At 41.3% G+C, this 27,870-nt stretch overlaps 1 protein-coding gene across 1 annotated transcript; it reads left to right on the top strand.

The window, feature by feature from the left end:
- The first annotated feature begins 489 nt into the window (after positions 1-489).
- Positions 490-26,402, top strand: LOC124473676 (VPS10 domain-containing receptor SorCS1-like). Its single transcript, XM_047029308.1, has 27 exons — positions 490-1,232; positions 7,028-7,095; positions 7,736-7,835; positions 8,054-8,212; positions 9,506-9,579; positions 10,915-10,979; positions 11,738-11,856; positions 12,194-12,283; positions 12,635-12,814; positions 13,942-14,088; positions 14,205-14,307; positions 14,771-14,847; positions 15,289-15,380; positions 15,591-15,698; positions 15,893-16,010; positions 16,265-16,398; positions 17,252-17,365; positions 17,632-17,803; positions 18,132-18,318; positions 18,552-18,685; positions 19,173-19,296; positions 19,567-19,679; positions 20,487-20,621; positions 22,565-22,664; positions 23,357-23,465; positions 24,084-24,241; positions 24,839-26,402. Exons 1-27 carry the CDS (start codon positions 510-512, stop codon positions 24,895-24,897), a joined length of 3,762 nt encoding a protein of 1,253 aa, XP_046885264.1. The 5' UTR covers positions 490-509; the 3' UTR covers positions 24,898-26,402.
- Positions 26,403-27,870: the final 1,468 nt, after the last annotated feature.

Below are 27,870 nucleotides of genomic sequence, written 5' to 3'. Positions count from 1 at the left end.
TACTGTCATGGTTAAAACACCAGTAACAGCATAAGGGAACATCTGAGGGAGATTGAATTGGTTGAAACTGTTAAAATCCCCCCCCTTCCCCCAAAATAAATAAATAAAATGTTTACGCTGCGTAATTGTTCTACTGTTTATAGACCAATTTGTTCATTCTAAAAACATTTAAACATTTCTACGTCCTATACCAGAAAAACAATTCAAAAACAATTAATTTATATCTGATACGCAATCATGTAAATGTATATATTTTGTTTTCATCATTTTGATGGTCATGTGAAGGCGTTAAAGGAATAGGAATAGCCCTTTTCTATCATCACAGAATCGCACCCCCAGCTCCTCCTACGGTGCATCACTTGCATCAGTACTTCAGAGCGCACCGCAGCAACCTACGGGGCCGAGTTCACTTTACAACAGCAGAAATCAAGGACATCTCATTAAGAAGAAAATAAGCACGAGCACATCTTTGGTAGGATATATTTCAAATCAATTAAGACCAAACAAGGATGGAGACCAACGTTAGCTGCTGCCTTTTTTGGCACATTTCTTTGTGGATGTGGCTCTTCTCCCTAACTTCAACCATGGGCATGACCAGAGCAGAGACAAGGTGCATTCCATCTTGCAAACAACCTGACAACAATTCGGCACAGTCGAAACACTGGGCTGGGATGGGTCCGTTTGAAGAGACAGCAAAGGAGGGTCTAATGAACGAGAGTGACCACAGCGACAATATTGCGGAATATATCGACAGCGTGTATGAAATAAATACAAGATCAGTGACGGAATTTCCATCCGATCAGCGAAACACTTCAAATAAAACCGATGAAAGAGATAAGGACCAGAAGGAGAAACTTTCTAGTTCCGAAGTACTCAATCAATCTGAACATTTATCACGCCTTAAAATGACGCATTTGAATGCCAGTAAAGTTAGTGATCAGTACAGCATTTATACAAGAAATAAGAGTTTAGGAGGAGCTAAGATAATCAAATATTCTGTATTACCCCAAAGCAAGGTTGCGACGAGTTTCAGAAGTCGTAGGAGGCGAAGAAAACGCAGCACGCAGACACAAGAAAGCAGAGCAACTTGGTCCGGATTTAGTTGGAACGCCGATGATGATGCTTTATCGTCGGGACAACACGAGCTGAAACTAACAAGTTCGACATTCGCACTTACTGGGGATTCAGCTCACAACCAAGCCATGGTGCACTGGTCAGGTCAAAATAGCAGCGTAAGTGAAACTCATAATGAAGTTGTGTTGTGCGTGGGATGTCAATGATGTCTTGAGTGACATTTTAGCAACTGTTAAAATATGTCATTCTGAATGGATTCATTTTCCAATTTCTTGCTCGTACAAAGACATTGTACACCTCCTGATTTTACTGACATGTTTGTCTGACATGAGGAAAGTGCTGGGCAAGACTGCCATGGCGCAGGTTGGTGCCAGTGCACCAGACAAGGATACTGAAGAGCTGGAGCAATGACGAGTCTCTCTCTCTCTCTCTCTCTCTCTCTCTCTCTCTCTCTCTCTCTCTCTCTCTCTCTCTCTCTCTCTCTCTCTCTCTCATTTACGCACACACACACACACGAACACACACACACACGCACACTTCTAACACACTTGCGTTAGTGTTGGCGGTACAGGTATCATGTAGTTATCACATCATATCATTGACTAGTATCTTTAATTGACTAGGTCTTAACAAAACTTAACAATAATAGAGCACTTCTTATGTATAAAGTGCTTTGCAAATGTATTCATCACTTGTCTTGAGGTGAACAGGGCTTTGGACCCAAGCTCCAACAACAAGCAGGAAAAGGAGATTCCAGCTTCAGAAAGGGAAGAGCATTGTGTTGTTTCCATGAACAGCTGCACCAGCCTCATTATTAAGGTGATGCTGCAGATGCAGTGCTGTGGACCTTGGGGTCTTATATAACTCATTGTCTACAGGGTAACCTCTTCTTGACTATTTTTACACACAATATCGTATTGATGGATCCACTAAATTGTATTTGTTTTGGAAGGGTGTTTATTTGGGTCTTTTCACAGGTTTGAGGTCCATACGTTATGTTTGTGGGACAACAAAACAGTGCACTAAAGAATAATGTTTTAATATCAGATTAGAAGTCAAGGGCACATCATCTACATTGTCAATGTCGCTACAAAACTGCAGCAGGACAGGTGTCATTCTGTCCATGTTATGGATAGGAATCTGCAGTGTTGGTACCACTATTCACCAGCTCAGTAAACTCCCATAGCAGCCTTATTCAACTTGGCATTCAATCCGTAAATCTCAAACTATCACATCTGCTTGCTTTACATTCACAGAACATTGTACAGTTAAAGTCTAGGTGAGGGTTTTGGTTGGTTGGTGAACATATTGTAACATAAAAAATGTATCAAAATAGTAAATATTCAATGTTTCTCTTAACTGTAACATATGGCTAGAATGATAGATTTGCAGCTCTTAAGCATGGTCTTCGGTGACTAGTTTTGTAGCTGACCTGTTGCTTCAGTCAAAAATGTCTTGGTGCCGTTTAGCTCATTCTGACTTGTGTGGATTTGGGCTACATTTTATTGACTTCAGTCTCCTTCCCTCAAAGTGCTCTTAAGGACTGCCCAGGCTATAAAGCCCAACAGTTTATTTTGATGGTCAACCAATAGACAGAATAACCTTCCACAGACACAACAGAGATGCATTGCTGCGCCAATGTTTATTTCAATCTTTTAGAAAGCTAATTCATTGTTATACTTTCAAGTCAGACGAGACTAAACAACATTGACTAAACAGAGCCCTTGTTAGTCACCACAGCACGGCTCCTCCATCTCCGAGCATCCACATTTCAAAGTATTGAGAAGTTCCATGCAGCATCCTTAACTACGCTGGAGATACTTGTTGACAAGGACCAAAATAATTGGATACTGTCAATGACTAATCTTGGCAGAATTGATCATGCCACCTCATGGCGGATGATGCTCGGAGGCATGGCCGGCTTCCATACTGTGACCCACATCTGATCCCAATCTGAGGCACACACACACATCCAGAGAACAAGTTGTGCTTGGTGACATCTTAAGCCTGGAAAGGATGACAAAGAAATGGCATCCGAGCCTCACAAAGTTTGAATTGTTCCTTAGGTTTGCATCATGGTATTATTTGTACTTGGTAGCTGTGAGGACTACAAAGGAGTATTGCTGCCCATTTGAAATGTTGTTGACAAGAGGCTCCACCACACGAAGTGCGAATATTATGTGGAGGTTGTGCTTGAGTTGCAGAGGCATTATGAAAATGTATCTTACAGTAAATAAAAGTTGCTTGTTTGACAAAACCCTTAATCAAGAGAAACCCGCGCAAATACTCCAACCGGTCCAAATGACCGCTGTTTGGTAGTACTGGTAAATTGTCATTTGGGCGATATAGTGTTAAATTGTTAATTTAATATGAAACTTTGTATAATTCATTGAGCTGTACCAGATGACATTTGTTGGACGATATTTCAGTTATTTCAATTAGTTTCATGGAAGGTAGTTATTGTGAACTTGGACTCTAAGTAGGTTAGAACTAGGATATGCGTATCTTTGTAATACACTATTGTGAAGTCGCTTCATAATACATGACTGCATTGACCTGTTCTCCATGTGAGAGCACATACCTCTGACTTCAAACAATCTAGCCTCAGCCCAACATCTGCTCTACCAGAAAACATTGTCTTTGTGAATAAAGGGATATGAATTGATGTGGCAGATTAGAGCACATCAGTAATACACCTGGTTGAGATAACACTGCCTCTGTCAGAAACATCTCAGTTATATCTCAGTTATATCCCTGAATCTCAAATACTCCACAGAGGATACTGAAATGGACAGACTGTTTTGTATAAGGTGATTCTAATGTTTTTTACGAGTTAAAGGTTTAACTCTGTGAGGCCTCAGACTCAAAAAAGTAGTATTTTCTCTAAAGGATTTCCAAAAACAATATTATTTTCTATTTGGGTTGTAGGGTGTACACTAGTTACTCAATAGTTAATTTTTAATACTAAGTTGTCAACGTTTAGAATGTAGATTACATTTACATTTAGTCATTTTTTGTCATCGTAGATCATTTTAATGATCTGTCCTCATTTTCAACAGGTGCTGTTTCACCAATGAATGTATTTCCATTCTGAGAATCTGGACTAGTTAATTTAAACCTGACATTATCAGGGAGAAGTAGTCAGATGGGTGCTCCCAAATAAAGTCTAATGATCATTTCTTGGTGACCTTAACTGAGCTAAATAAACATTTTAAAGTTATGTCAGTAAGCTTTTAATTGCAAAAGTAAGGTCAAATTGCGAGAAAATAGAATTGTATCTTATATTGTTGATATTCCGGTCATTTCCTTCAGTAACAATAGCTTTTATGGAATCATCCATCTATTTAATTGCACAGGCCAAATATGTCTATGGTGTTATTGATGAGGTAACTTAATTCCAACAGCTGATAAGGTTTGGATCAGGGAGGTGTTGAGGCTGGGAGTGAATTGTAATGTGTAGACTGTCTCGCCCTTAATTTGTCTCTTTCAGGTGCTCTTCATCCTTCCGTAATATAAAGCACCTCCACCACCTCACCCCCAATTCCTTTAATACAATGCCCTCATGGCAGATGGGTAATCTCTTCAAACTAAGCCGTTTAAGACCTCAATAAAACCTATTTTATTCCTCAATAATGATCAGATTCATCCAAGTGCATTCTCCCTTCAAGGTTTGAGAAAATCAATTTGCTTATTCTCGTATGTCAAATAATCTTTTTTGGAGACATTTGTCACACACATGGTACAAATCGTGTTCTAAATGTTAACACGTCCTCTAACATCTCACCTCAAGCAAATAGGAGCTTGTCCTTCGACTACACAATCCCATTTGTATCTAGAACAAAAACTGGAAGATAATATTTTCTCCAAAACAGTCATCCAAACATAAATGGTTTGCACTGGTGTGAATAGCTAGTTGGCAGTTGTTATTTTTTTGACCTACAAATGTTTTAGACATAAGGTTCTTATATTCGGTGTACTGTACCCTCAGAATAAACCAACCCTCTCACAGTGAAATATCAGCTAAATTAAGACTTTATCGCTATATCGATGCCTGGTCTCATTAACTATTTACATCAGCAAGGGAATCTTACCTTAATTTTTAAACATCTGTCTCAATCCATAAACTGTCAGTCTAACTCTAAAACTTTTCCTGCTGGCACTTCAGAAAATGCAAATTATTATAGTCTAACCCTGGACCTTCTCCAAGTAAATGCATAAGTTAATTGCCCAACTGGAGACAGAAAGCAATTTGTTCTAGTTTCCAAACTGCTGTGGGTTGTTCTATTGTCTGTTGCCATGTCCAGCAAGCTGTGACTTTTAAAAGCAATAAAGGCCATGTTATTAGTAGACTATAAATCACATACTTGTGTTTATTTTGTAAATTTATTTTAGCACAATTTATACACAGCTAATAAAAAGCTGTATTTTTTTTGTTGATTAGATATACCACCGCAGCAAAAATGTCAAACAGGGAATACATTTTATAAATATTCCATTATAAAGATGTATTTTAACTACTGGATGAGTTACCCGGCTTTCTCCAACATTGTCTTCAAGTATTAAGAACTGGGGGACAAGGACTTTGTAGTGAACTACATGTAAACATGAAACCCTGTATTATTAATGAAGAAAAGCAGAAGCTTTGATTTATGCTAAAACAAACGGGAAGAAAAAGACAGGACGTTCGTCTTTTATTAATTGGAGGAAAATAGACCTGTCCTTGGAGACCCATTAATAAAAAACATCTGGAACAATTTACAAGACAACTTAACAATTTATAGATCCTCATTCCTATTATGTAAAGGCTTGTATTAACACGGTGCGTACGTTTTTCTTTTACGATCCTCAAAAAAAAGAAGAGACGTCCACAATATTTACGTGACAAGGCCTTGCCTGGGATGAACGATAGATGCATTGTTGACTTATTTATTCATTTATTTATAGAGCACTGGTGGTAAGCCTAATGTTCAGGATTGTAGAAGCCCACTGGGTCCTTAAAAAAGAAACCAAAGCACATGTTCTCAGCTTTTTGCTGAAAGAAACTGCACCAAACCCAAGCACTCAGAGAGACGCCCTAACAAGTCCTTATAAGTTTGTTTTGGTTTTGCTTATGTATTTTGGAGCTTGACAGAAATAAGCATTGCTGTTTTTTATTGGGTTGTTGAACCCTCCTCTTGCCCTGGGGTCATAATGACCTGAAGCAATACTGATAGGATATGTTTGGATTATATGGATATTGAAATCGACTTGTCTTTATTGAAGCAAAAAACAACAACAAAGCAAAGTCCAATTCACATGTTTCCACTGAGCAGTAGATATGTGTTCATGGTTATATTACAGAACCTGCATGACTTAATAGTAGTATAGACTGAGTAAATAGTCTCTTTGGCATTCATAGGCCTATGCTTTCCCTTTTTGGGACGCTAGAGCAGATGTTATTTATGGCTATTTGGTTGTATTTTACATGTATGGCTGTAACATTGTGCCAAATTTCACATTTGAGTACAAAAGTTTAGTTGAGGTATGAGAAACAATTGGAACCTGGGTCATTGTGACCCATCGTGAGGTGTTGGTGTTTCTACAGGAGGCCAGACAAATAGGAGGGTTAACAAACATCCATTTTAAGATGAGACTAACGTGCTGTAAACTAGCTGCCGATGTGTACAATGATGGTCTAAGGCCACCCCAGCCTGTCCTCATGAAAGGAAATTGCTTTTCGGATTGAGCATATAATGTTATTAGCAATGATAGTACATACAGTTGATTATAATGAATCAACTGTATGTGCTCTCCTTTCTTACATCCGTTTTATGACCTTATTATTACATTACTTGTTATGATTGATGACGAGTTTTGACCTTCATCCAACATGTTTTAATGAGGATGCATGTATTTAGTATGCATCTTCTCTGTACTGAGGCTTGACATCATAACTGTGTTGTGTTTTTTTCAGGTGATCCTTATGCTGACAAAGTACTTTGACTTCAGCACTGGTAGTGTAACAGAGAGTTCCCTATGGAGGTAAGCACCATTTCAATCTGTCTCAGTGGAAGTTAGTCTTTCTCCCGTGGCACTCACATGATGCTACTTACTGTATTTGGCATTAGGAGATGTACATGAGTTAAGATAAAAAGATACATTTTGCTGTACTCAAATAAAGCATTGCAGTTCTGTAGGTCACACTGTCACAGACAATCAGAAAAAGGCAGATGGCAGTGTCAAATATATACTGAATATCATTCTGGAGACAAGGTTCCCTGTTGTGCAAAAGGAGCTTGTCCAGATAAGATAAATATTGGATTTTAACTGATATCAACCAGTTATTAGGAAGTGTGTTTTTTTACTGTATGCTATTGGATAACAGGGTTTAAACTGACAATGTTTGGTGTCAACTTTTTATATCTTGAATATGTCTTACATGCTGTGTAGATATTTACCGTATTCTTTTTGAGCATGTCATACAATATATCCATGTCTTTGGTAATTGAACAATTCTCCACTCATCTAGGAAATTGATTTATGATTTTCAGTTGCAATTTTATGCTTGCCTGGGTTGCCTAATTATTCTATCAGTATAGTAAGCAATAGGTGTTGCTACACGCCACCCACCAAACACACCCCTAACTTCTCAGCATTACTTCATACTGTAATTGAATTCTAGGTCAACAGACTATGGAACAACATATGAGAAACTTAATGAAAAGGTTGGACCGAAAACGATCCTAAGCTACTTGTATGTGAGTCCCAATAACAAAAGGAAGGTGAGTTCCTATATCGTTCCCTAATTGTAAACCATTCTATATGCGATCAGAAACAAATCTAAGCCTACCTCAGAAAACAAGATACTGCACAATACGTGCAAAGCCCACAGAGCACATCTGGCCTCCATGAGGCTTACGCACGTCATTGCCGTCCACCGATTCGGCCGCTGTCAAGGCAGGAACGTAACTCCCGCGTGTCCTGTCTTGTCTCATTCCAGATCATGTTACTGACCGACCCAGAGGTAGAGAGCAGCTTGCTCATTAGCCTGGATGAGGGGGCATCCTATCAGAAGCACCACTTAGCCTTCGACGTTCTCAGCCTCCTCTTCCACCCTGAGCAGGAGGACTGGATCCTGGCTTACAGCCACGACCGAAAGGTAACTACAAAAGGCAGCTGCCACTCAGAGCGGAGAGAGGGATCGGCACGCACCGAACGGTCTGTGAAAATGTCAACAGAGCATTTTGACTCTATTAACGTTGTTGACTTCAACAAGATGCTCGGCTAGTGATTGTGTGCCTTTTTATTATGCCCCTTTGAAGGCAAGTAAAGGGGAAACTTCTCATTTACCGTGTCGAGCGAAGCACCTGTACGTCCCACTTGTGAAGGTCACATGAAGGATGTAGTTTGGAGTAAACATCTTTCTACACAGAACATTACCTCAGGTGTAACGTGAATACTGTGTGAATTCTAATGTTGTCATTTATTTTTATTTTTGTGGGTGTCCACCGAACCTGTTCTTGCCATTACACTGCTGTCCGCCAGATGGATGTGCTTTTGATGGTGGGCGTGTTGCTGTTCCTTCCTCGACACATCTGTCACCCCAGCTATGGCTGCCGTTGCCAAGGGCCAGACAGCTCATCACCTGTTTCGACTAACCAAGCTACAGGGCCTGGCTCTAGATACAAACAAATAGGGGCTAGTTAATGTCCCAGTCAGGATAGGAGGTAGTCAACTGGGAAGACACACAAACACACACCCTTTTTATCCTTCTCAATGAGAAACCAGCTGTCTGCTTTACTCAACGCAGCAGGTATCAAACCCTTCCTCTCCATTGGCTATTGGGAAATATAATTCTGTGTGAGAAACCAGTCAACTCTAAAGAAGTGAGATAAATGGTGTGAAAGCAGAGATGAGAGACTGTTGAGAACCATCAATAGGGTGTTTAATTAAGATGCCCCGGAGAACATTGCCTGAAGGCTACTGGACAACTTTCGGTTAAATGAAGTCTCCCTGTTAATTCCCTTTAAAGTATTTTGATTGAATCGAAGTAAGTTGTTTTTTACACTCTAATATTCCAGCATGACATCGCATCTTTTAAAAGTGCAGTAGATACAAACCCATTTAGGCTGGCTTTTGATGTCATAGATACTGCAAGGATATCTCTGTAGTCTGCTCTACATCTACTGACTGATGGAGTCGGGAATTCCTAAGGGATATAATTTCACAAAAACTTTTCTGAAGTTTAAACAGTCAACTTTTAGAGCATATCCAGTAGCAATTCTATATGACCTGTCATGATCACAACTTCAGTTGACAATCAGCTTGAGCATAGGTTGAAAACGACTCAGAATGTCAAAACATTTGATGGAGGAAGAATTCAGGCTAGTGCACATGTGCCAAATGCTTGTTTTAAACTCTGATTTATCTGTTATTTTATCCCCTGCCCCAGCTTTATGTCTCAGTGGAGTTTGGGAGAAGATGGCAGCTGGTGCATGAGAATGTGGTTCCCAACAGATTCTATTGGTGAGAACAGGAGTCAATTCTTTTCATACACGTGTGCCCTACTCTCTGTTCTTTCTGTGACTATAAGTCATTTATTTAGGGAAGAAGTAATACCAAAATCTTTTCTTTAAGTTATCTTACGGTTATTAAATTTTAAAAGCAAAATTATATTTCTTAAGTAAGGGTTTTTTCTCATATATGAGGCTCAGTTAGGCAGACGTAACAATGTGTTACATCACCACAGCCACAACTTGCGACTAGATTTATAACACTTTCACATATTTTGTCAACTTTGACAGCCTGAAACAAATGATGACAAAGTGTTTTTGAGGCCAAAACCAGAGTTGGTGAAAGATGCAGCAGAGGCAGTTCACTGTCCCAATAAAAACATTATTGGCTTCTTGTTTAGGGCAGTTGATGTTTTTGCCCTGTGGCAGAAGTTGACACAAAAACACTCCTATGGGAAAAGTGATAGCAGGAAAAACCTGCCTTGGGTATAAGCTAACACTTAAGTTTTCCCATAACCATGAAACACAGCAATACAGAGTAGCTTGTATTAGCTTGTGTCAACAAAATACCTTGCCTCAAGATATGCGACAGCGAGGCCAAAGTCTTGTCCGACTAGCCCAAAATCTTGTCTTGTTAAGAAGCTACAGCACCGAACAAAATGCAGATTCAAATTTTTTTCTGGTGACGAGGAGAACTATACAGGATGACATATAAGGAGCCTGTTTAAGGACACTGCCTGCTGTTCACCAATAGAACGGGATGAAGTATTTGACAGAAAGTCCATTAAAAAAGATGGAGCTCGAAGGCAATTACAGAGTGCTGAGGGAAGCACGATTGAACCTTTTTTTTTATTATGGCCCACACCCTGACATGGTATGGAAAATGAGGAGAAACCCATCTTCTGCCACAATAGCTGCTATTAATATAACAAGTGGTCACTCTTGTCGCTCTACACTTAAACCACGGCCACGAAGAAACTCCATTGAAGGAGGATAAATGCAGCTTCCCTACAAATGACACCGTGCCGCAGGTCGAATGATTGACAGGCGGATATTTATGGGCAACGTTGTTGTCTTGCCATATTTCACATGAGAGAAAGCAAGCAGCTGCATATTTCCCTCGTAATTCACACAATCAAAATGGAAATCATGACTATTGTCGTTCTTCAGGTGTTTCACTGCCTGAGATGTTATATTGCTGTCTTCTGAAAGATGACATTTTAAGAGAGGAAATAGCATGTTTGGACTGAGCATTTGGCATTTGGAAATGAACTCTTTTAGTCAAGAATAATGTCTTGGTGGAAAGGAAAACAAACGCTTCTATTCATTTCTTTTTCTCGTGTGACAGGTCCAAATTCGGTTTAGACAAAGAACCAGGCATGATCCACCTGGAGACCACTGTGTCTGATGGACGTGAGTATTTTACCAAGAGTCTTGTAATTTGTGATTAAAACTTGATCTAAGGACTTAGTGATAGCATATCGTAATCGGACACATTTTCCTGGTTATAGCCGCATCAACTTAACTTCCATTGATTCTCAGTCCTTAGACCAGGAGATGACATAAACAGCTTTGCTTTTCAACCAGACAGTGATGGCACTTACCAGCATTAAACACAATTCTCCACTGCTGTTCTTTAGGAAACAATAGAACAAAGCTCACAACATGAAACCGCTCTCATTTACACAGCTTCTCCTAACATACTACACCTGTAGTTCTACTTACATCCCACAATGTATATAGAACGGTAAAAAGGACAAACCATATTTTGGACTCCTGCCAAAAAGTAGTGTAATTTTTCAGTTTTCCTGAGAGGAAACATTTCACTCAGACTGTAACACCCCCATCTGAATTGGCTGCATAGAAACTCCCACTTACGATGAAGTTAGTTCATTTTTTAAGGGTTGGTAGCTCCAGTTTGACCTGGCTCTTGGGGCTGTTCCATTAGGCTTCCAGTGTTAATGCCTTGTCTCTGGGGAGGCTAGCTCATTTGGCTGAGACTAACACACCAGGACAGTCATTTCAGCTTTTCTATTACTGAGAATAGAAACGGGTCTCCCAGGTCTTCTGTTCTGTGGCCATTACCAACGCAATTAACGTTAAAACTCACAAGTGACGTTTGTTGTTTCATTCCTGATGTATGTTTGCCAAGCATTAACTTTGGGTTGCAGGCTCACAGTATATCATGTGTAAGCTGCAGAACTGCTCAGAGGCAAACAAAAGCAAGCCTTTCCCTGGATTTATCATCCCAGACTCCTTGGTGGTTCAGGATGAGTATGTTTTCATCCAGGTGGGTCATTATGCAAGGTCATTAAAAAGATACATTAAAGGCTTCCCCTGTTTTGTGTGTGAATGACGTCACAATCTCATTACCGACATCTACAAGGTGGATACGTGAGGGAATTCAGTTGCATAACCTACTATCGTTAGCAGTTCTACTTTCCATTTTTTATGCTAGATTATCCTGAATACGCATTTATGCTGGCTTTGAAGTTGTCATATGTGTTAGCATGTTGGCTTATTGTTGGTAACCTCTGAAAATAGCATCAATGTTAATGTTTTTTACTAGACTTGCTTAATGGCTACTGAAGGCACGCATACTACAATAAAATCTCTTTGCTTTCTAGGTGCCTATCAGTGGCCAATCAGTCCATTACGTGTCATACAAAAGAAATGCTTTCTATCCTGTGAAACTCCCCAAGTACACTTTACCAAAGGTAAGTTCACAACTCAAATTAATTTTGTCGTTTGATTTGGAAGGCTTTTTGTTCTTTGTACTGCTCCATGGAGTACAATTGTTTTGCAAGTGTTGCTTACTGATACATAAATGTCTAATTGCTTAGCCCTTTCCAAACACTCAAGGTTGTTTTTGAAGAAGAAAAGGTGAACTGGAAAGGATAAATGAAAGGGAAAATTAAAATCAAAATAGAATAATTAAAGGATTTATGAAGCCTTTTATATGGAAATCAACACATCTAACAAACATTAACAAAGGCATACATATTGCAGTGTTTTAACGTGTCTTAGCCGGGTTAGTAAACCAGGTTAACGTGATGTTTTCCTCTCAGGACTTGCAGATCATCAGCACAGATGACAACCAGGTTGTGGCAGCAGTGCAGGACTGGCACCAGAATGACTCATACAATTTGTACGTGTCAGACGCCAAGGGCCTCTTCTTCACTCTGGCCCTGGAGGACGTGGTGAGCAGTGGAGGACCAGAGGACAACGTCATGATCGATCTCTATGAGGTACTGAAGTGGACATACAGTCACACAGACCAAATGAGAATAATAATAATGACGACAACTTTAATTTAAATTGCGCTTTTAAAAGGACCCAATGATGCTTTACAAGTATCAAGAACAAAGGCACTCAACAATGTTGAACAGCATCATGGGTTGGGTTGAACTATATCATTGTTGATAAGGTTGTAAAGTGTGTTCTGACTTTAAGACATGTCTATTATGTAATGTCTATTATTATTATCGTTTTAAACAATTATACAAGGGTAATTGGATGTTCGTAGCCAGCATTACAAATACAAATGTTAGGCAGCCTGCTGCTGGTAAAGCAAGGCCTTGTCAACCACTATTGTTGGGTTATAGTGATTCTGTTGTTGTTTTAGCTCCAAGGTCAACACACTTACATTCACGGTTGACCAGTGATAAACTTACCAAGCAGCTGCACCCACATCATATCTCCCCTGACAGAAAGCCATGAGGCAAATTCAAAGAAAACCCTGGAAACCAATGGCTCCAAATTGTCCAATCACATCTAATTAACCTCATCTAGAGATAGCAGGTAAAGACACACAAAATAACTCTCAGAGACATGTAACCCAGATGGCTATCCGTTGTTATTACTCCGGTTGCTCATTGACCTCTATGAAAAGCGGCCATTCAGAAGTGTACATGCAGGCCGGGGCCAAAAACACGGAAGTGAACATTTCCTGCAAGGTTGCTCAAGACTTGCTGCGGAGGAGTATGTTGTGCTGTGCAAATGGTTAAGCGAAACCAGCGATGCCATGAAAAGGTCAGCGTCATTTTGATGAAGATTGGTGAACTTTGAAGATTGAAGAGCGCAGCAGCAGAAGAAGCAGCAGTGAACAGAGTTATGGTGTCGTGCGAGCACATGCACACTCACTTGTAAATACAAAGGAGAAGATGTCTCACGGCTTCACCATATGTTGTTTTCACGCTGCAGTCCTACAGATGGTCCAGAATAGTGCTTCCTGTCAGAATTGCTATCGTGTAAAGGCTTCACTTCTTCTCCAAACTACGGCTGCAACTTTACTTAGTTTGAATAATTCACAGCTGAATCTTTGACTCCTCTACAATTTTTTTCTGTCCTCGAACTCACTTTCTCATGTTCTTAGGTAGCGGGGATTAAAGGGATATTCCTGTCAAACAAAGTGTTTGAAAACCAAGTGAAAACGTACATCACCTACAACAAGGGACGAGACTGGCACCTTCTACAGGCTCCCACCACTGATCTCCGTGGTAACCCAGTGGATTGTGTACAGGTGAGTGGGCTTCCGGATGTGGACACAATCCCATCTCACCGGGTGTCATCGGTGGGGAAAAAAACGATTTTCTTTGTGTGTGTGTGTGTACGTGTTTGTATGTGTTGTTTTCCCAGCCTTACTGTTCCTTGCACCTGCATCTCCACGTCTCGGAAAACCCCTACACGTCTGGAAACATAGTGAGCAAGGAGTCAGCGCCAGGAATGATTGTAGCATCAGGTGGGGATTTTTGGATCCTGTGTTTCCTTGACTTTGTTTACCTCATTAGCCGATACCTTGAGGACTGCCGGGCATCCGGCGCTTTCCTTTCTCGCGGTTGTGACACAACTCTCACACTTCTCGCTCTATATTCTCAGTGTCTGCAACAAATCCATAGTTCTCTTCCTTTGCTCTAAAGCCAAAGATCTTCTCTCTCAAGTGTGATCGGTCTGCTACGCGGAATGGATTACAGTTTGCCTGAACATCTGACGTTTAAATGTTGTGGGTTGTCTTCACTTTCGGCTGGTTGAACGCCCAGTTTCGACAAGAGATTGACAAGAGATTTCACTTGCAAAACTGCCCAAAGGATCTTGATGTACTTCTGGCTATTGCTTGAGAAGCAAATACTGAATGAGTCCATTTTATGCACACAAATGCACCCATAAACAGCATGATAACTAAGTGCTTCCGTCCTTGCACGCAGGTACAACTGGACCCGAGCTGACGTCCAATAATGTCAGCATCTACATCACATCAGATGCTGGGAACACATGGAGAGAGGTACGCATGCACTCGGAACACAGGGGCGCTTGAGGGTCCCGAAGTGGGAGCCACTATCAAAGGCTTCTCGCTGAGCTTTGCATTGACTCAAGAGTCGATATGTCCGAAGCAGACCTGAATAGACGAGGTGGATGAATGTCGCAGTGTACGCTTTAGGATCCTGCCTGACGGCTAAGCACTGCATTTACAGATTGTGTTTTTATCCCCTTTATTCCCCTTGTCTTATCCACCGGTTGCTATTGAAGTCATCGCTTTTTACGCCGAGGCCGCATAACTGCTGGATTTTGCGATGATGCTGTGCTGTACAGTACATGATACCATCTATTGCACCGGGCTATACATTTCACAGTTAGGAATCAAAATGAAAAAGTCTGTGCCATACTGTGTATTGCTATACCAGTGGATACAATGTTTATGATCTGTCTTTCGATTTCGCTGCAGGTGTTTGAGGAGGAGTACAGTGTTCTCTTTCTCAACCAGGGAGGGGCACTCGTGGCCATTCGCCACACTCCTCTCCCTGTCAGGCACATCTGGTGAGGCTTCCACAACCACACGCTCTGAAGTGTCCCTCTTTTACAGGGCCTCCTGTCTTCCTCCATGTTTCTCGATCGTCTATGGGCTTCATTTTTTCCAAACACAAAAGCGTTGACTTCTGTCCGTTTTTGTGGTGTTGAAATGCTCTTCAGTCATGGTGGGTGTCCATTGTAGTCCATTGTGGCGGCCAACATTGATTTCTTCCCCAGGCTAAGTTTCGATGAGGGGAGGGAATGGAACAGATACAGCTTCACCTCCTCGCCCCTGTACGTGGATGGCGTGTTGGGAGAGCCAGGAGAGGACTCGCTTATTATGACGTAAGATCAAAGCCAAAACACTCAGACAGGTCATCTTCAAGATTGTTATTTTATCAACATGCGTCTTTCTTCCAAATGTCTTTGTGCTAAGCAGAATCATGACTTCATCTGGGGAAAAGGCACATTCAGGGTGTTTCCTGAGACCTAGCGTTTCCTGGATATTTTGTCATCTGTCTTATCTTTGGTCTTTCCAGAATATTTGGCCATTTCAGCCATCGTTCTGAGTGGCAGCTGGTCAAAATTGACTTCAGGTCCATCTTTATTAGAAGATGTTCCAATGAGGACTACAAGACATGGCAGTTACATAACAAGGTAAAGAGAAGCACAAAAACTTCCTAAATTTTGTCAAACATGAAGCTTACATTATTTAAGTAAAGAAACACCTTTCTGCTCCAATGAAGCATAATCCATATACCTGTTTAATGCATATTTCCATATATTTAAACAACACCTAAAGTGAAGTCTAACCAACAAAGTCTGCCTGCTCATTTCTTTGATGGCATATGAAAAAATAGACATTTCAGAGACGTCTTTCATTATTCACAACCTGCCTTTTTTCCTCAAAGGGTGAAGTGTGCATAATGGGGGAGAAGAGAATCTTCCAGAGTCTGAAGGCCAATGCCAGATGTGTCAAAACCAGAGATCAGTACATCTCCCACATGTCAGACTCCTGCCCGTGCACCGAGGCTGACTTTGAGTGGTGAGGACACCTGCCCTTACTCCCGGGACACTACAATACATTTAACTCTTAAAACTTTATTGATCTCCTTTGTGGTAAGCAAGAAAGTACCGCTGCTTACCTCATGCATAATTCATAGATTAGCATTTACATTTAACAGATATTAAACACTTTATTTACAAGGAGCCTTCTAAGAACTCTGTGGTATTTTGCTGAGGCAGAGCTATACTCCAACAAGCATTAGCAGCAAAAAGCAACGTATATAAACACAAAATCACGACTTTGTGTAAGTTGGGCACTAGAGAAACACAGACAACGCCTTTTCAATACATTTTAACCCTTTTCTCATTGTGTGGTGCCATAAATTTTGCGCTGTGCTTGTGTTTATGTATCTCTAATATGCAGCCTTTTTTATTGCATTGCAAAATGCAGAAGATCCATTGTCTGGTCTGGTCCTGGTCAGCTTTATTTAGATATCCTGGAAACAAGCTTTTACTCCCAGCTAATGCACCCTGGTGTGTTTTACTGGAACAGAGACAGATGTCAATCAGAATGTCATTACCATTTATGTAACATTGTGTCACTGAGTGCTTCACATTAAAAAGCCCTGCCCTCATAGTCTGTAAATAAGATTAAACATGTTGGAGAGTAGATACATTGTTACAGATATACATAAAAAAAAAAAAAAAAATGAATCCTAAATCAGACTATTGAATTATTTTGTTGCTGTGGATTCTTTGGTCTGTAACATCCAGTCTATTCCGCTATGTATACTGCTGGCTAACACAGACTCCTTTATTCCAGTGTATTTCTTTTCCTTTCAATCTCAGCCTTTTAAGACGGTTTCTCATTGATCTTCCCTGTGCCTGTCCAGTGACTACGGGTTTGAACGACAGACTGATGGTGGGTGTAGACCAGCCTTCTGGTTCGTTCCGTCCTCCGTGTCTAGAGACTGTATCAATGGAGACAGTTTCCTCAATACCACTGGGTAAGTTGAATCTTTAATCCATACTTAAAATCTATGTTCCCCATGGAATCCGTGCAGGGTTAGGATGCATGCAGAAAACAATGACTTTCTTGTAAATATGATGTGTAGTTTATGATCGTCTTGAAAAAAAGATGATCATAAACTGAAGATGATCCCCAAAAATTGATATATGGTTGTATATCTTATTTTATGTATGTGAGTGTGTGTGTGTGTCTCTTTGTGTGTGTGTGGCTGTGTTTGTGTGTCTGTGTGTGTGTGTGTTCCAGATACCGTAGGGCTGTTTCAAATAACTGCACGGAGGGCAGTTTGGGTCAGTACAGTCCACGGAGGCAGAGATGTCCCAGCCAGGCCCCCAGAGGCCTCCAGCTGGTCACCAGCGATGGGACCTTCACTGCCACCATGGGCACCAACATCACCTTCCTTGTTCTCCTGGAACAGGTGGGACTCTTACCTTTCGGACTACTTTAGCAGGCGTGTGTGTGATCTGTGCATGAATGTATCCGATGCAAGAGATTTTAATGACGTGTCGAAAGTAAACTGATTGAAGCTAAATTAACCAAATTCTTACAACGTTACTGCATGCATTTGGAACGATGTAATTATTTTATTCATTTACTCAGTGAGGTAGATTTGACATATAATAAAAAATATTGTGTATGGAATTTTGGTGAATATTTAAGTCTTAAGGACTAATAAAAGATCAGGTCTGACTCATTGTGCGCTCGTACACTAAGTGAACATACAGTAAATGTTTCTCTAACTATAGGGAGATGGCTCCGCCACCAGTATAACTTTGGACTTTGGAGATGGTACTGCCATTTCCTACACTAACATCAGCTCCATAGAGGACGGGATCAAACACATCTACAGTAAAGTAGGAATCTACCTGGTGTCAGCTGCAGCCCTCAACTTTCTGGGCTCAGACAGAGTACTGCTCTACCTGCATGTCACATGTGAGTATCTGCTTGAGTGCTGAGTGCTGACTCCAGAGATTATAGTGAATTTTCTTTGTGAATCTATTTTGAGGTGATTATTGTATTTCCCTGTAGTACGTAGTTATTTCAATACATTACAGTTACTGTAATGGGTTTTAGGACAATCGGTGGTGTAGCAAGATACATAGATGTGGTATGGTATTTGTCTACTGCTCTGAGAAGCAGCACGTTTGATTATTTGGTCACTGAAGGTCGACTCGAACAAGTGCGTCTCTCGGCTCCCTCTGTGGTGGTCAAGAACAAGGCAGTGAACCTCACCACAGTCCTGATGCCCAGCCAGGTCGGAACTGTCATCTACTACTGGTGGTTCGATAACAACACTGAGGTTTGTCACACCTGAAATCTATCGAGTCAATAAATGTCATGAATTTGTCGACCTTGTCCTTGTCCAAACTCAAGTACCTCTCCCTATTGTTCTCGTTCTGTTCATCGCTCCCCTCCCGTTCTCTTGCATCCCCCCCCACCTCTGCTGCCCTGCCCCTCTCTTTCCATATGCCCCCTTCCTCTCTTTCTTTCTTTCACTCACTCTTCCTCTCTGTCTCCCTCTCTCTTCATCTGTCCCACCTTCTCCCTCTTTCTGTCTATCAATCTCTCTCTATCTGCTCCCTTCCTCTCTTCCTTTCACTTTCTCTCTCTCCCCTTTCTCTCACCCTCTCTACCTCTCTCTCTTTATCTGTACCTACCACTCAATCTCTCCCCTCTCTTTCTTTCTTTCTCTCTGTCCATCTTACCCCTTCCTCTCTCCCTCTCTTTCTCTCTCCCTCTTTCTCTCACTATCCTTCTCTCTCTCTCTGTCTCGCCTCCTCTGTTAGCCGGTAACGACACTAGCAGGAGGGGTGTCCTTCACCTTCACCCAGGAGGGAACTCATACCATCACAGTGCAGGTCTCTGTTGGCAGCACTCTCCTCCAGGACAGAAGAACTGTAGCTGTTTATGGTGAGACCTGGCTGGAGCAGGGCATTCATATCCACACGACTCGCTCATTATTACAAGAATAACAACAAAATGTCCTTAGACGATGTTTTTCATCAAGTTACTGTTTAAAGATTATTTTATCTCCTTAGGCCCTGTGGTTCATTCATGTCCACTAGTAATAGTGGTAGTAACTTTGCAACATACTGCCCTTTTGTGTCGCCAAATATGTAATCGATGTATTTGACGTTTAGGTTTTCGTGAACAGCATGTCCTGTCTGTGTTTTCTTTCAGAACATTTCCAGTCTCATGTCCTAGCCTTCTCCTCTAACGTGGATGAGCTCAACCCAGGCGTGGCAGAGTGGAGACAGGACATCAGCCGAGTGGTCAAGAACACCATGGTCCAAGTGAGTTCTCCAATATACTGGTACCAATCCTATGCTGGTAGGATCGGCTTCTACAAAACAAATTCAGACCATCCGTTTTTTGGTCTAGATCCATTCTTTGTCCAGTAAACTAATTCCTACTGATACAAAACATAGTAAGAAGATGTCGTTCCAAAAAAGCACATCACTAGCGCTGACAATTACTTTCTAAGAAGCCACTATACTCATCAAGAGGTACTTACTAAATTACAAGGTCAGTTCTTAGGTCTGGCACTTCAATCATTTATAGATGTAAAAGAGAGATTGCTACTAAATTGCCCCACATGTCCTCAAAGTAAGGCTGTGACCCTCAGGAAAGAACAGGTACAGTGAACTGTGAGGTAAAGTGCTTCTAGCTCCCTAGCCCCTGGCCTCTCCGAGGATGTCAGAAAGCAGTTATATAAAAGGCCTGGCTTCTAGGCTATATATATAACCCACCATGGCTCTCAGTATGAAACATTCACTGTGACCTTCTGTCTTGTCAGATATTACCACTGTCTGGACAAGAAAACTGACAGCAGACGTCTGGTTATGGCATGAATGCACTTAAAAGGCCTGCCCTTAACCAAAGACTGTCAAATTGAACTTGCATGTTTCGCCTGATTTGTGCATTATACCCTGACAGTAACTGGTACTTAGTGAAATGACATCTGAAGCAGAAAAACCAACCCTATTTAGCCTTATTTCACAGGCACATGCCAAACTGCACTATTAGACCAAACCTCATTTAAAAGAAGCCTGGATGGGGATGCTACTGTGGCTAAACCAAGTCTTCATTTGTTCCTTAAGGTCACAGGTATTCGAGGGGAGCAACTCCTGGTGTCTGTTTTCCCAGGTTTGCCTACGACAGCAGAGTTTTTCATCATTCCCGAAAAGAGGTCAACGGCAGGCACACAGGAAGGGAAAGGGACACACTTAGACCAGGTACTCTATTTACACTGTCAACTGTTAGAGACTCCATGCTTTTTCTTTAGTACGTTGTTTGGAAGGTATATTCAATCAACAAAGAAAGATTCAATCCCAAAACATTTCTTTTTCTCATCGTTTGTTTTCAAGTATGTTTTTGAAAGGAAATGAGAACGTGTCCCTTTAAAATGTTTTACATTGGATCAGGTTTCAAGTAAGAATAAACAATAAACACTCATCATTCTTTATTGTCACATCGTCACATTGTTTTTATCCCCATTAGTGTCATGTTTTTCCTAGTCTATTTCTGCCCATATAATTCCATTTGTAGGCTTCATCACTATAATCAGAGCCAGAGTTATCTCATTGTCAATTTAAAAGTTTAAATAACAGCTTCACTAAACAGCATGATGGGAAAACACATTTCCTCTTGATTATGTTCTTCATATCACAGCGGGTTCATGATTTGCTCATAATGAGTTTTTCTCTCTTCATTGCTTTAATTACACATGCATAGGGTTTTAATGTTCCTTTATTAGCTACGGGAAGCTTGCAGGCATGCCTCTTAAAATTTACCACAAGAGTAATGCTCATTTCCACCACTAGAGGGCAATGCCATCTCATCTAAAACAATCCTTTTTTTTTTAAGTAACCACGATCCATCACAGCCCAGTTCTGTAGCATACAGTGGAATATCCCTACATCTTGATTTAAATGACCTCTAGCATTGCTCTCTCTGTTGTTATATTGCATATACTATCACTTAATTCTCAATGTTATTAGTGCAAATATTTCTAATGGAGGTATTAGAAATATATTGCATGTTATATGTTGTTATATATTTCTTAGATAGCACCTGCTATTCAGGTAAGCTATTGAGGTCTCATTTTCTACTGATCCTAAAAACCTGTAAACATAAAATAGGATTTGTTACAATTCTGAAATGGCTTATTTATGAAACACAGAACCAGCACGTGGCAACAAGCAAGCGTGTCCCCGGCTCACATTTAGTCTTGAATTGACTTAATAGGTATTTAATTACATTGATGCATCCTGTAATTGGACCCATCTAGAGAGGAGACTTATGGGCCAAGCTGAATTGGGAATTAAAGGGATGTATTTATCTAAAGGCTGTCTGATTACCTGGCAGAATCTCACAGACAATAGAGTAATAAATCTTAGTTCACAGTGGCTTGTCTCCACTCCTTGTGTGGGTGTGTGCGCACGTTTGTGTGCGAGTGTGTGTGTACGTGAGCATGGGTGTGTGTCCGTGTGTGTGTGCGTGCATGTGTGTGTATGTGTGGAGCAGCTTATTAAAATGTGTAATAGATTTAGTGACCCTGATATGCCACTAGAATAAAAAGTAATTATTCATACTGTGTAGAGCAGTCTAATTTTAACCAGTGGAAAGATTTTAGAAAGAGCGAGATGGAATTAGTGAAGCATGGCTAAGGACTCAAATGGGCTAGGAGAAGGCTTCCTGGTCTCTTGTTAAATGACTGCTTCATCTAGGTGTGAAAACCAAGTAAACTAAGGAACTTCAGGATAAATATATCAAAAACTGCTCAATCGTAATGTAGCTACAAACTTGATTTGTTTCCTTATAGCTTTAAGTTCATGGGGTTTACAAACTAGCTTTTTTGAGGGAAATTCAAGAATCATCGAAGGGGTTGGCAAGGAAATATTAAAGGATAAATTAATTTCTCAAATGTCACTACCCATGCTTCATAGGTTGAATGCCCTTTTACCTGATATAATTTCTATTGCTATGATTGGCCCGTCAGGCGTTCCCCTGTAACTGAATTACAGTTGGCGTTTCCGTATCATATCAACACTTGGCCCCTCTTTAAAATGAAGCAGAAATGATGATTCATAATTCAAGCTTGTGGACGAAATGAGTTGGGTTGAAATATTAATGACTGTGAAATGGTGCTGCTAACCACAGACCTTTTCCTCACAAGCTCTCTGAAGTCCTGCTAAGTGCTCTGAACCAGGACCTCATCCGGTTCACTCTGAGACCAGGGGTTCAGGTCAACGTGTACGCCACTCGCCTATCTCCAGGTACTGACCAGGGTTCAACCTCGCAGCCCTCCTCTCTCTCTCTCTCTCTCTCTCTCTCTCTCTCTCTCTCTCTCTCTCTCTCTCTCTCTCTCTCTCTCTCTCTCTCTCTCTCTCTCTCTCTCTCTCTCACTATCTCTCTCTCTCTCCCTCTCTCTCTCTGTCTATGTGTCTACCCATCAGTCTCTCTGTTTGTATCTATGTCTCTTTATCTCTGTCTCTCGGTCGACCCCTCTTTTTGTCGCTATCCATCTCTATCTCCATCACCCTCTCATTGTCTCTATCTCTATCAGTCTTTATCATTCTCGATCTCTCCGTCTGTCTCTCCGTCTCTTTGTTCCTCTGGCCCCCTCCCTCTTCGTCTTCCTCTATTTGTCTCTCCCTCCCTTGCACATAGGCACTGTTAGAACACACAATACGTACACACGCTCACATGAAGGCAGCACGCACACACAGTCATTTCTGGTCAAGCTGTCCACCCTTATGCCAGGCAACAAAAGACATCGTCCCATTCCTGGCCCATCATTTACGAGAGTAATGGGAGTAATTACACTTTACCATATGTTAACTTGAATACACAAGTGAAATTATACAATGGCTGACACATGTAATGGAAAGGCAAAGCTATTCCTCTTTTGTCGAATCTTAAACTTTCATTCATTTTTCTCTCTAATGTCTCTCATGTCTTTTCTCAGCCCCTCTGGTGGACACCAGTGACAGCAGCCACAACGGAGCTGCAGTCATCATGCTGGTGTCTGTCGCATTACTGGGCTTGGCACTCTTCGGAATATATAAGTTCAAAAGGTGTGACCTCTGTGGAAGTCCTGGTGAAAGCCTCGCAACTGGACTGAGGAATCACTCGTCTCCATCTCATTTCGCACAATATTACCGAGAACGACAGTGTAATCAATTCTCACAGTCCTGAATGGGACTCGATGTCCTGCAGTTATCAATATTAATCTTTCTGACAATGTGAAAGCTGACCTTTCGGAAAATGCTAAACACAGCCATTCCGGGGTGAGACGTTCAACCGAATGGCAGGAAAGGTTGAGGAGATAAGCCCTGAGACAACATACATTATACAGTGCCATAGCATAGGAAATGAAGACAGCCCGAGCTCTCAGTGTACACACCCTCCTTTGCGATTAATCAAAAGGCAACCGCTTCCAAGAAGGATTCTGAAATTCCATATAGTGCAAAAAACTTTTTTTGCACGATAGTGTTTTGTCTTTTACCATTGAAAACAATAGCGTTGCACTTTATAAAACAGCAAATATTGTTCACGACATAATTGACTGTCTAACAATCAAGTATTTTTGAAGTCATTCACAAAAGTCTACCTACATTGACAACCTACTAAATAGTCCCGTAGTTCATGTTTCACCTCTACCTCTGACTCCTCTTTGTATCCATGTCCTCCAGAAAGATCCCAGGCATCCCTACGTACACGGAGGAGCAGTCTGAGAAGGACCAGGAGGTCATCCCCACCGTGACTTCCATAGCGGTTCCCAACCCTGAGGGAGAAATGGGGGCGACTGCGATGGAGCACGCGGACATCCAGGCAGAGCCACAAGGCAGAGGTATTGTACTGCAGCCGTTCCCACAGGACAGTCTTTTATATGTATATATGCCGAATATGGAAAATAACAATTCAGCTTGTATTTTGGAAGCCAGTGGACACACACCTAGGCATGAGACTGCTACAAACAACTGGGTATACTCCCAAAAATCTCACATACTAAAATAGGATTTAAAAGAGATTTTGATGGGCATGTGCTTGTACTGCATACTATGTTGGCATTTTCCTTTTACGTAATGTTGCATGACATTGTTTGTCTGCTGAACTTACCCAGTGAGAGAGTAGTAGTATTCTTAGTGTGCTGGCTCAGGCAAAATAAAGTGAAACGTGAGGGATGGTGGGTGACAGTTTCTTTGTATTTATGAATTAATTAGTGTAGCAGGAATGCAACGGTGCATAGAAAGCTGTCCGATAAAGCAAATCCTGTGCTGCTCTGCTTGATTTTCTCCAGTGTGCACTGATACAATAACACACTTGCTAGGCTAGTGTGAAAGATAGATATGGCAGCATGCAAAAAAAAGAAAAGATAGATATGCTGGTATGCAAATACTGACATGATATTTCTCTTCTGTCTCCTTCTTTACTTCTCCTCCGCCAGGCTACCTGCCATCTCACCCAGACATCAAGCTCTCTGATGAAGCGCCCCATGTGTTTTAACGTTGGGAATCTTCAGCCGAGTTGTAAGCAATACATCTTCTTTGGCAGTTTCTTCCAGCGAGCTATGAAACCATGGACTCAATGAATGGTCTCGAGTGTTTTTCTACCCACGCATGGACAGACCAGTTCACACTGTGCTGCCCGGACTCTCCCAAGGAGACTTGACGCATTTTTACTTGTTCCTGGAAATAAGGTGTTTTCGATTGAAATACTTGTATTTTTTGCAAGGGTGTTCCTTGAGACCTCTTTTTCATGGTTTTTCTTTTTCCTCTTTTTCACCATTTTAAATGGTGTAATTACGACATGGTTTATTTCAGAGTGTGGCTCAGCTGTTGACCGTGGTGTTTCTTAACAGAAGTATGAAAACAAAAAAATATATTTGCTCATTTTCTGTCCAGTTGTTCCTGAGAAAGTGCTCAGGAAGAGCACTAGGTATGTGCACTCAGACTTGGCCCCATTGAAATACCATTTACCATGAGGAAACAGCAAAAGAGGAATTTATAAATACTTTTGAATTATTATTATCAGTATGTTTTCTACAATCAGTGAAAATCATCAGTGAACATGGTCATATAGTGAAAGCTTGCTTCATGCAGTAGTCTAACGGGTGCACTAGTCTGATCACAGATATCTGCAGTGTTCTCCGTCATCCAAACTCCCTGCTGTTGCAACACCAACTATGACAGGTTGGTCTGAGGGGTTGGATGCGGAGCATCCTCAAGCTGTGCCATGCCGGGAGAGTTTTGGGGCCATCGTCTGATTACAAGGGACAGATCTGCATGCTATCCTATCGTCAGAGCTACTTCTCAGAAGCCTGAGAAGGAAAGTCATCTTCATACTGGATATTCTGTACTATGATATCACTCTCTTTGAATTCTGTTAACACGTTGGGCCAGTCTAGTCCATCACCGGAGACTGGTGTCTGGTGCTCTCCCTTTGCCTCCAAGGACTAATGGGAACCCTCTGTGGACGCTACATAACCTTGTCACAGGCCGGCAGAGACAGACACACGGCAGACATCTCCCTTGGCGACTGGATACCGCCTAGCAACAGCACCATGGCAGATTTGGGATTGTCTACCGTCCCTTTGGGAGAAGCACAAAAGTTCTTCGTCAAACTGACTTAAGTGGTGTCAGCATCACATGCCAGTTAGATACATTTACTACAAGTTGCCCCACTCCTCTATACTTCTGGGGTTGAAAGGGAAGCAGAAATAAACGCACTCCTTTTCTGAGGACTGCCGTAGCAGTCTCTCAAGATCGACGTCGGAACATCTCTTTTTATTCAATGCTTGTTATTTCTCGAGAACATTTGGTTGTGCTTTGTAGAGCAACGTGTAAACTGTACATATTTATTTGCATGGTATTTGCTTTGCTCCTTTTAAATACAGTACAGTATTTACAGCGTGGCTTAAAAAATAAACTGCGGGACTTGCAGGACATTTTATCCATCCTTTAAACGTGATTTTCCAGTCAGTCCTTTAATGAGGGAGCTTATTAGTTTTTTGCGACACAGAATGTAGTTTAACAGAATAAACAAGAGACAAAGTAAGGATTGCACGATCTCTCAATTCATGATTATCATAATGTTCCAGTATCTCTCGGTATGTTAATTTACCCAGTGATCAAATCCTGTGGACTGTATACTGTAAGGGCTTCTTATCCATGGCTGTACAATATGCTTGTATTCTGTCCACCTGTAACAAGTGTTACTTGGTATATCAGATATTCAGAGCCAAACAACCATTTGCATATGCTAGGGGGACCGACTGGGAGGACAATGAAAGCTCCAAGCTGCCTGGAGTGCATCTAATGGGCTAGTTCCCTGTTTCTTCCCGCTGTGCAACAAATGAATTATCCCCTCTCCAGGAAATCAACACACACTCAGGGTGGGTATTCATAGTCAGAGTAGCACCTTGAATGAAAAATGGCCCATCAAAAAAAGCTAAGAGCAGTATTGTGTTAGCCGCAGAGGGAAATGGATGAACATTGAGAACCATATTAGAGTATAGTAGCCTATCTGTCCCTGCAACGAATCATCCATTAGCGATTGTCATCGTTCAAATTGATCTTGGCCAGCGCAACATCCCAGGGCTACGGGACAGGGAAGTTTAGATGTCAATACAAAGACAGAAACAGAAGGGAATTGAGATACTGACTTGGGCTCTATGGATTTGGTTGGTTGTGATTAGGATTGGTGTGTGGCTGCGTGGACGCCCTACATGGAGGACAGAACAGTGCAGCCTGTCTCCAGCAAAAGTCAGCTCAATCACTCTGTGCCATGGTGTTATGGCATCTCTTCCAGATGGATAACCTCCTCCTCCTCCAGCTCAGCGTGATTCACCAGCCACGTCTGAAATCACACGATGCTGAAGTTGAGTGAATTACCTCCTCTGATGCAAGAGGGACCCCAAGCAAGTCCACACCTGCTCTGAGCTAATGGTAACTGTTATGTCAGATGGGACCAGATCTGACACCAAACTTATCAGACCCTGGGCAAAAACAGATTACTTTCCAGCCTCACCGGATCATGAGGATCCAGCAGTGTCCAGCCTCACACCTGGCAAACTAAAGGAGTATTGGTTTCTGCCAGGACCGAAGCATTGCTGTGTCTTGTGGGGATTAGGTAAAACAATGCCTCACAACTCTGAAGGATGTTGGGAGGTTGTGTGAAGACAAGACAAATACTGCCCACAACAGATATCTTCAATATCAGTGCTTTAGCTCTCCTGTTGCAAACATACTGGACCTCAAACAAACAAGAGTTCAATCTGTCGGGTAAGGATTGTGTGATTTGTGAACAAATTCTGAACATTAATTTAGTTTCATTGAGGAACTTCAGACTAAATACATGCAAGCGTAAACACACCTTTGTAGAAAAATACATTTATTTTTTAACAGTTTGAAAATGGTATTTAGTTTACAGTAAGAAACATGAATTTAAATCAAAGTTAAATTGTATCTAATAAAATAA

The sequence above is a fragment of the Hypomesus transpacificus genome, chromosome 11 (genome assembly GCF_021917145.1).
Source record: "Hypomesus transpacificus isolate Combined female chromosome 11, fHypTra1, whole genome shotgun sequence".
Lineage (NCBI taxonomy): Eukaryota > Metazoa > Chordata > Actinopteri > Osmeriformes > Osmeridae > Hypomesus > Hypomesus transpacificus.
Note: the sequence above shows the minus strand (reverse complement) of the source record. Positions and strands in the feature narration are given on the sequence as shown.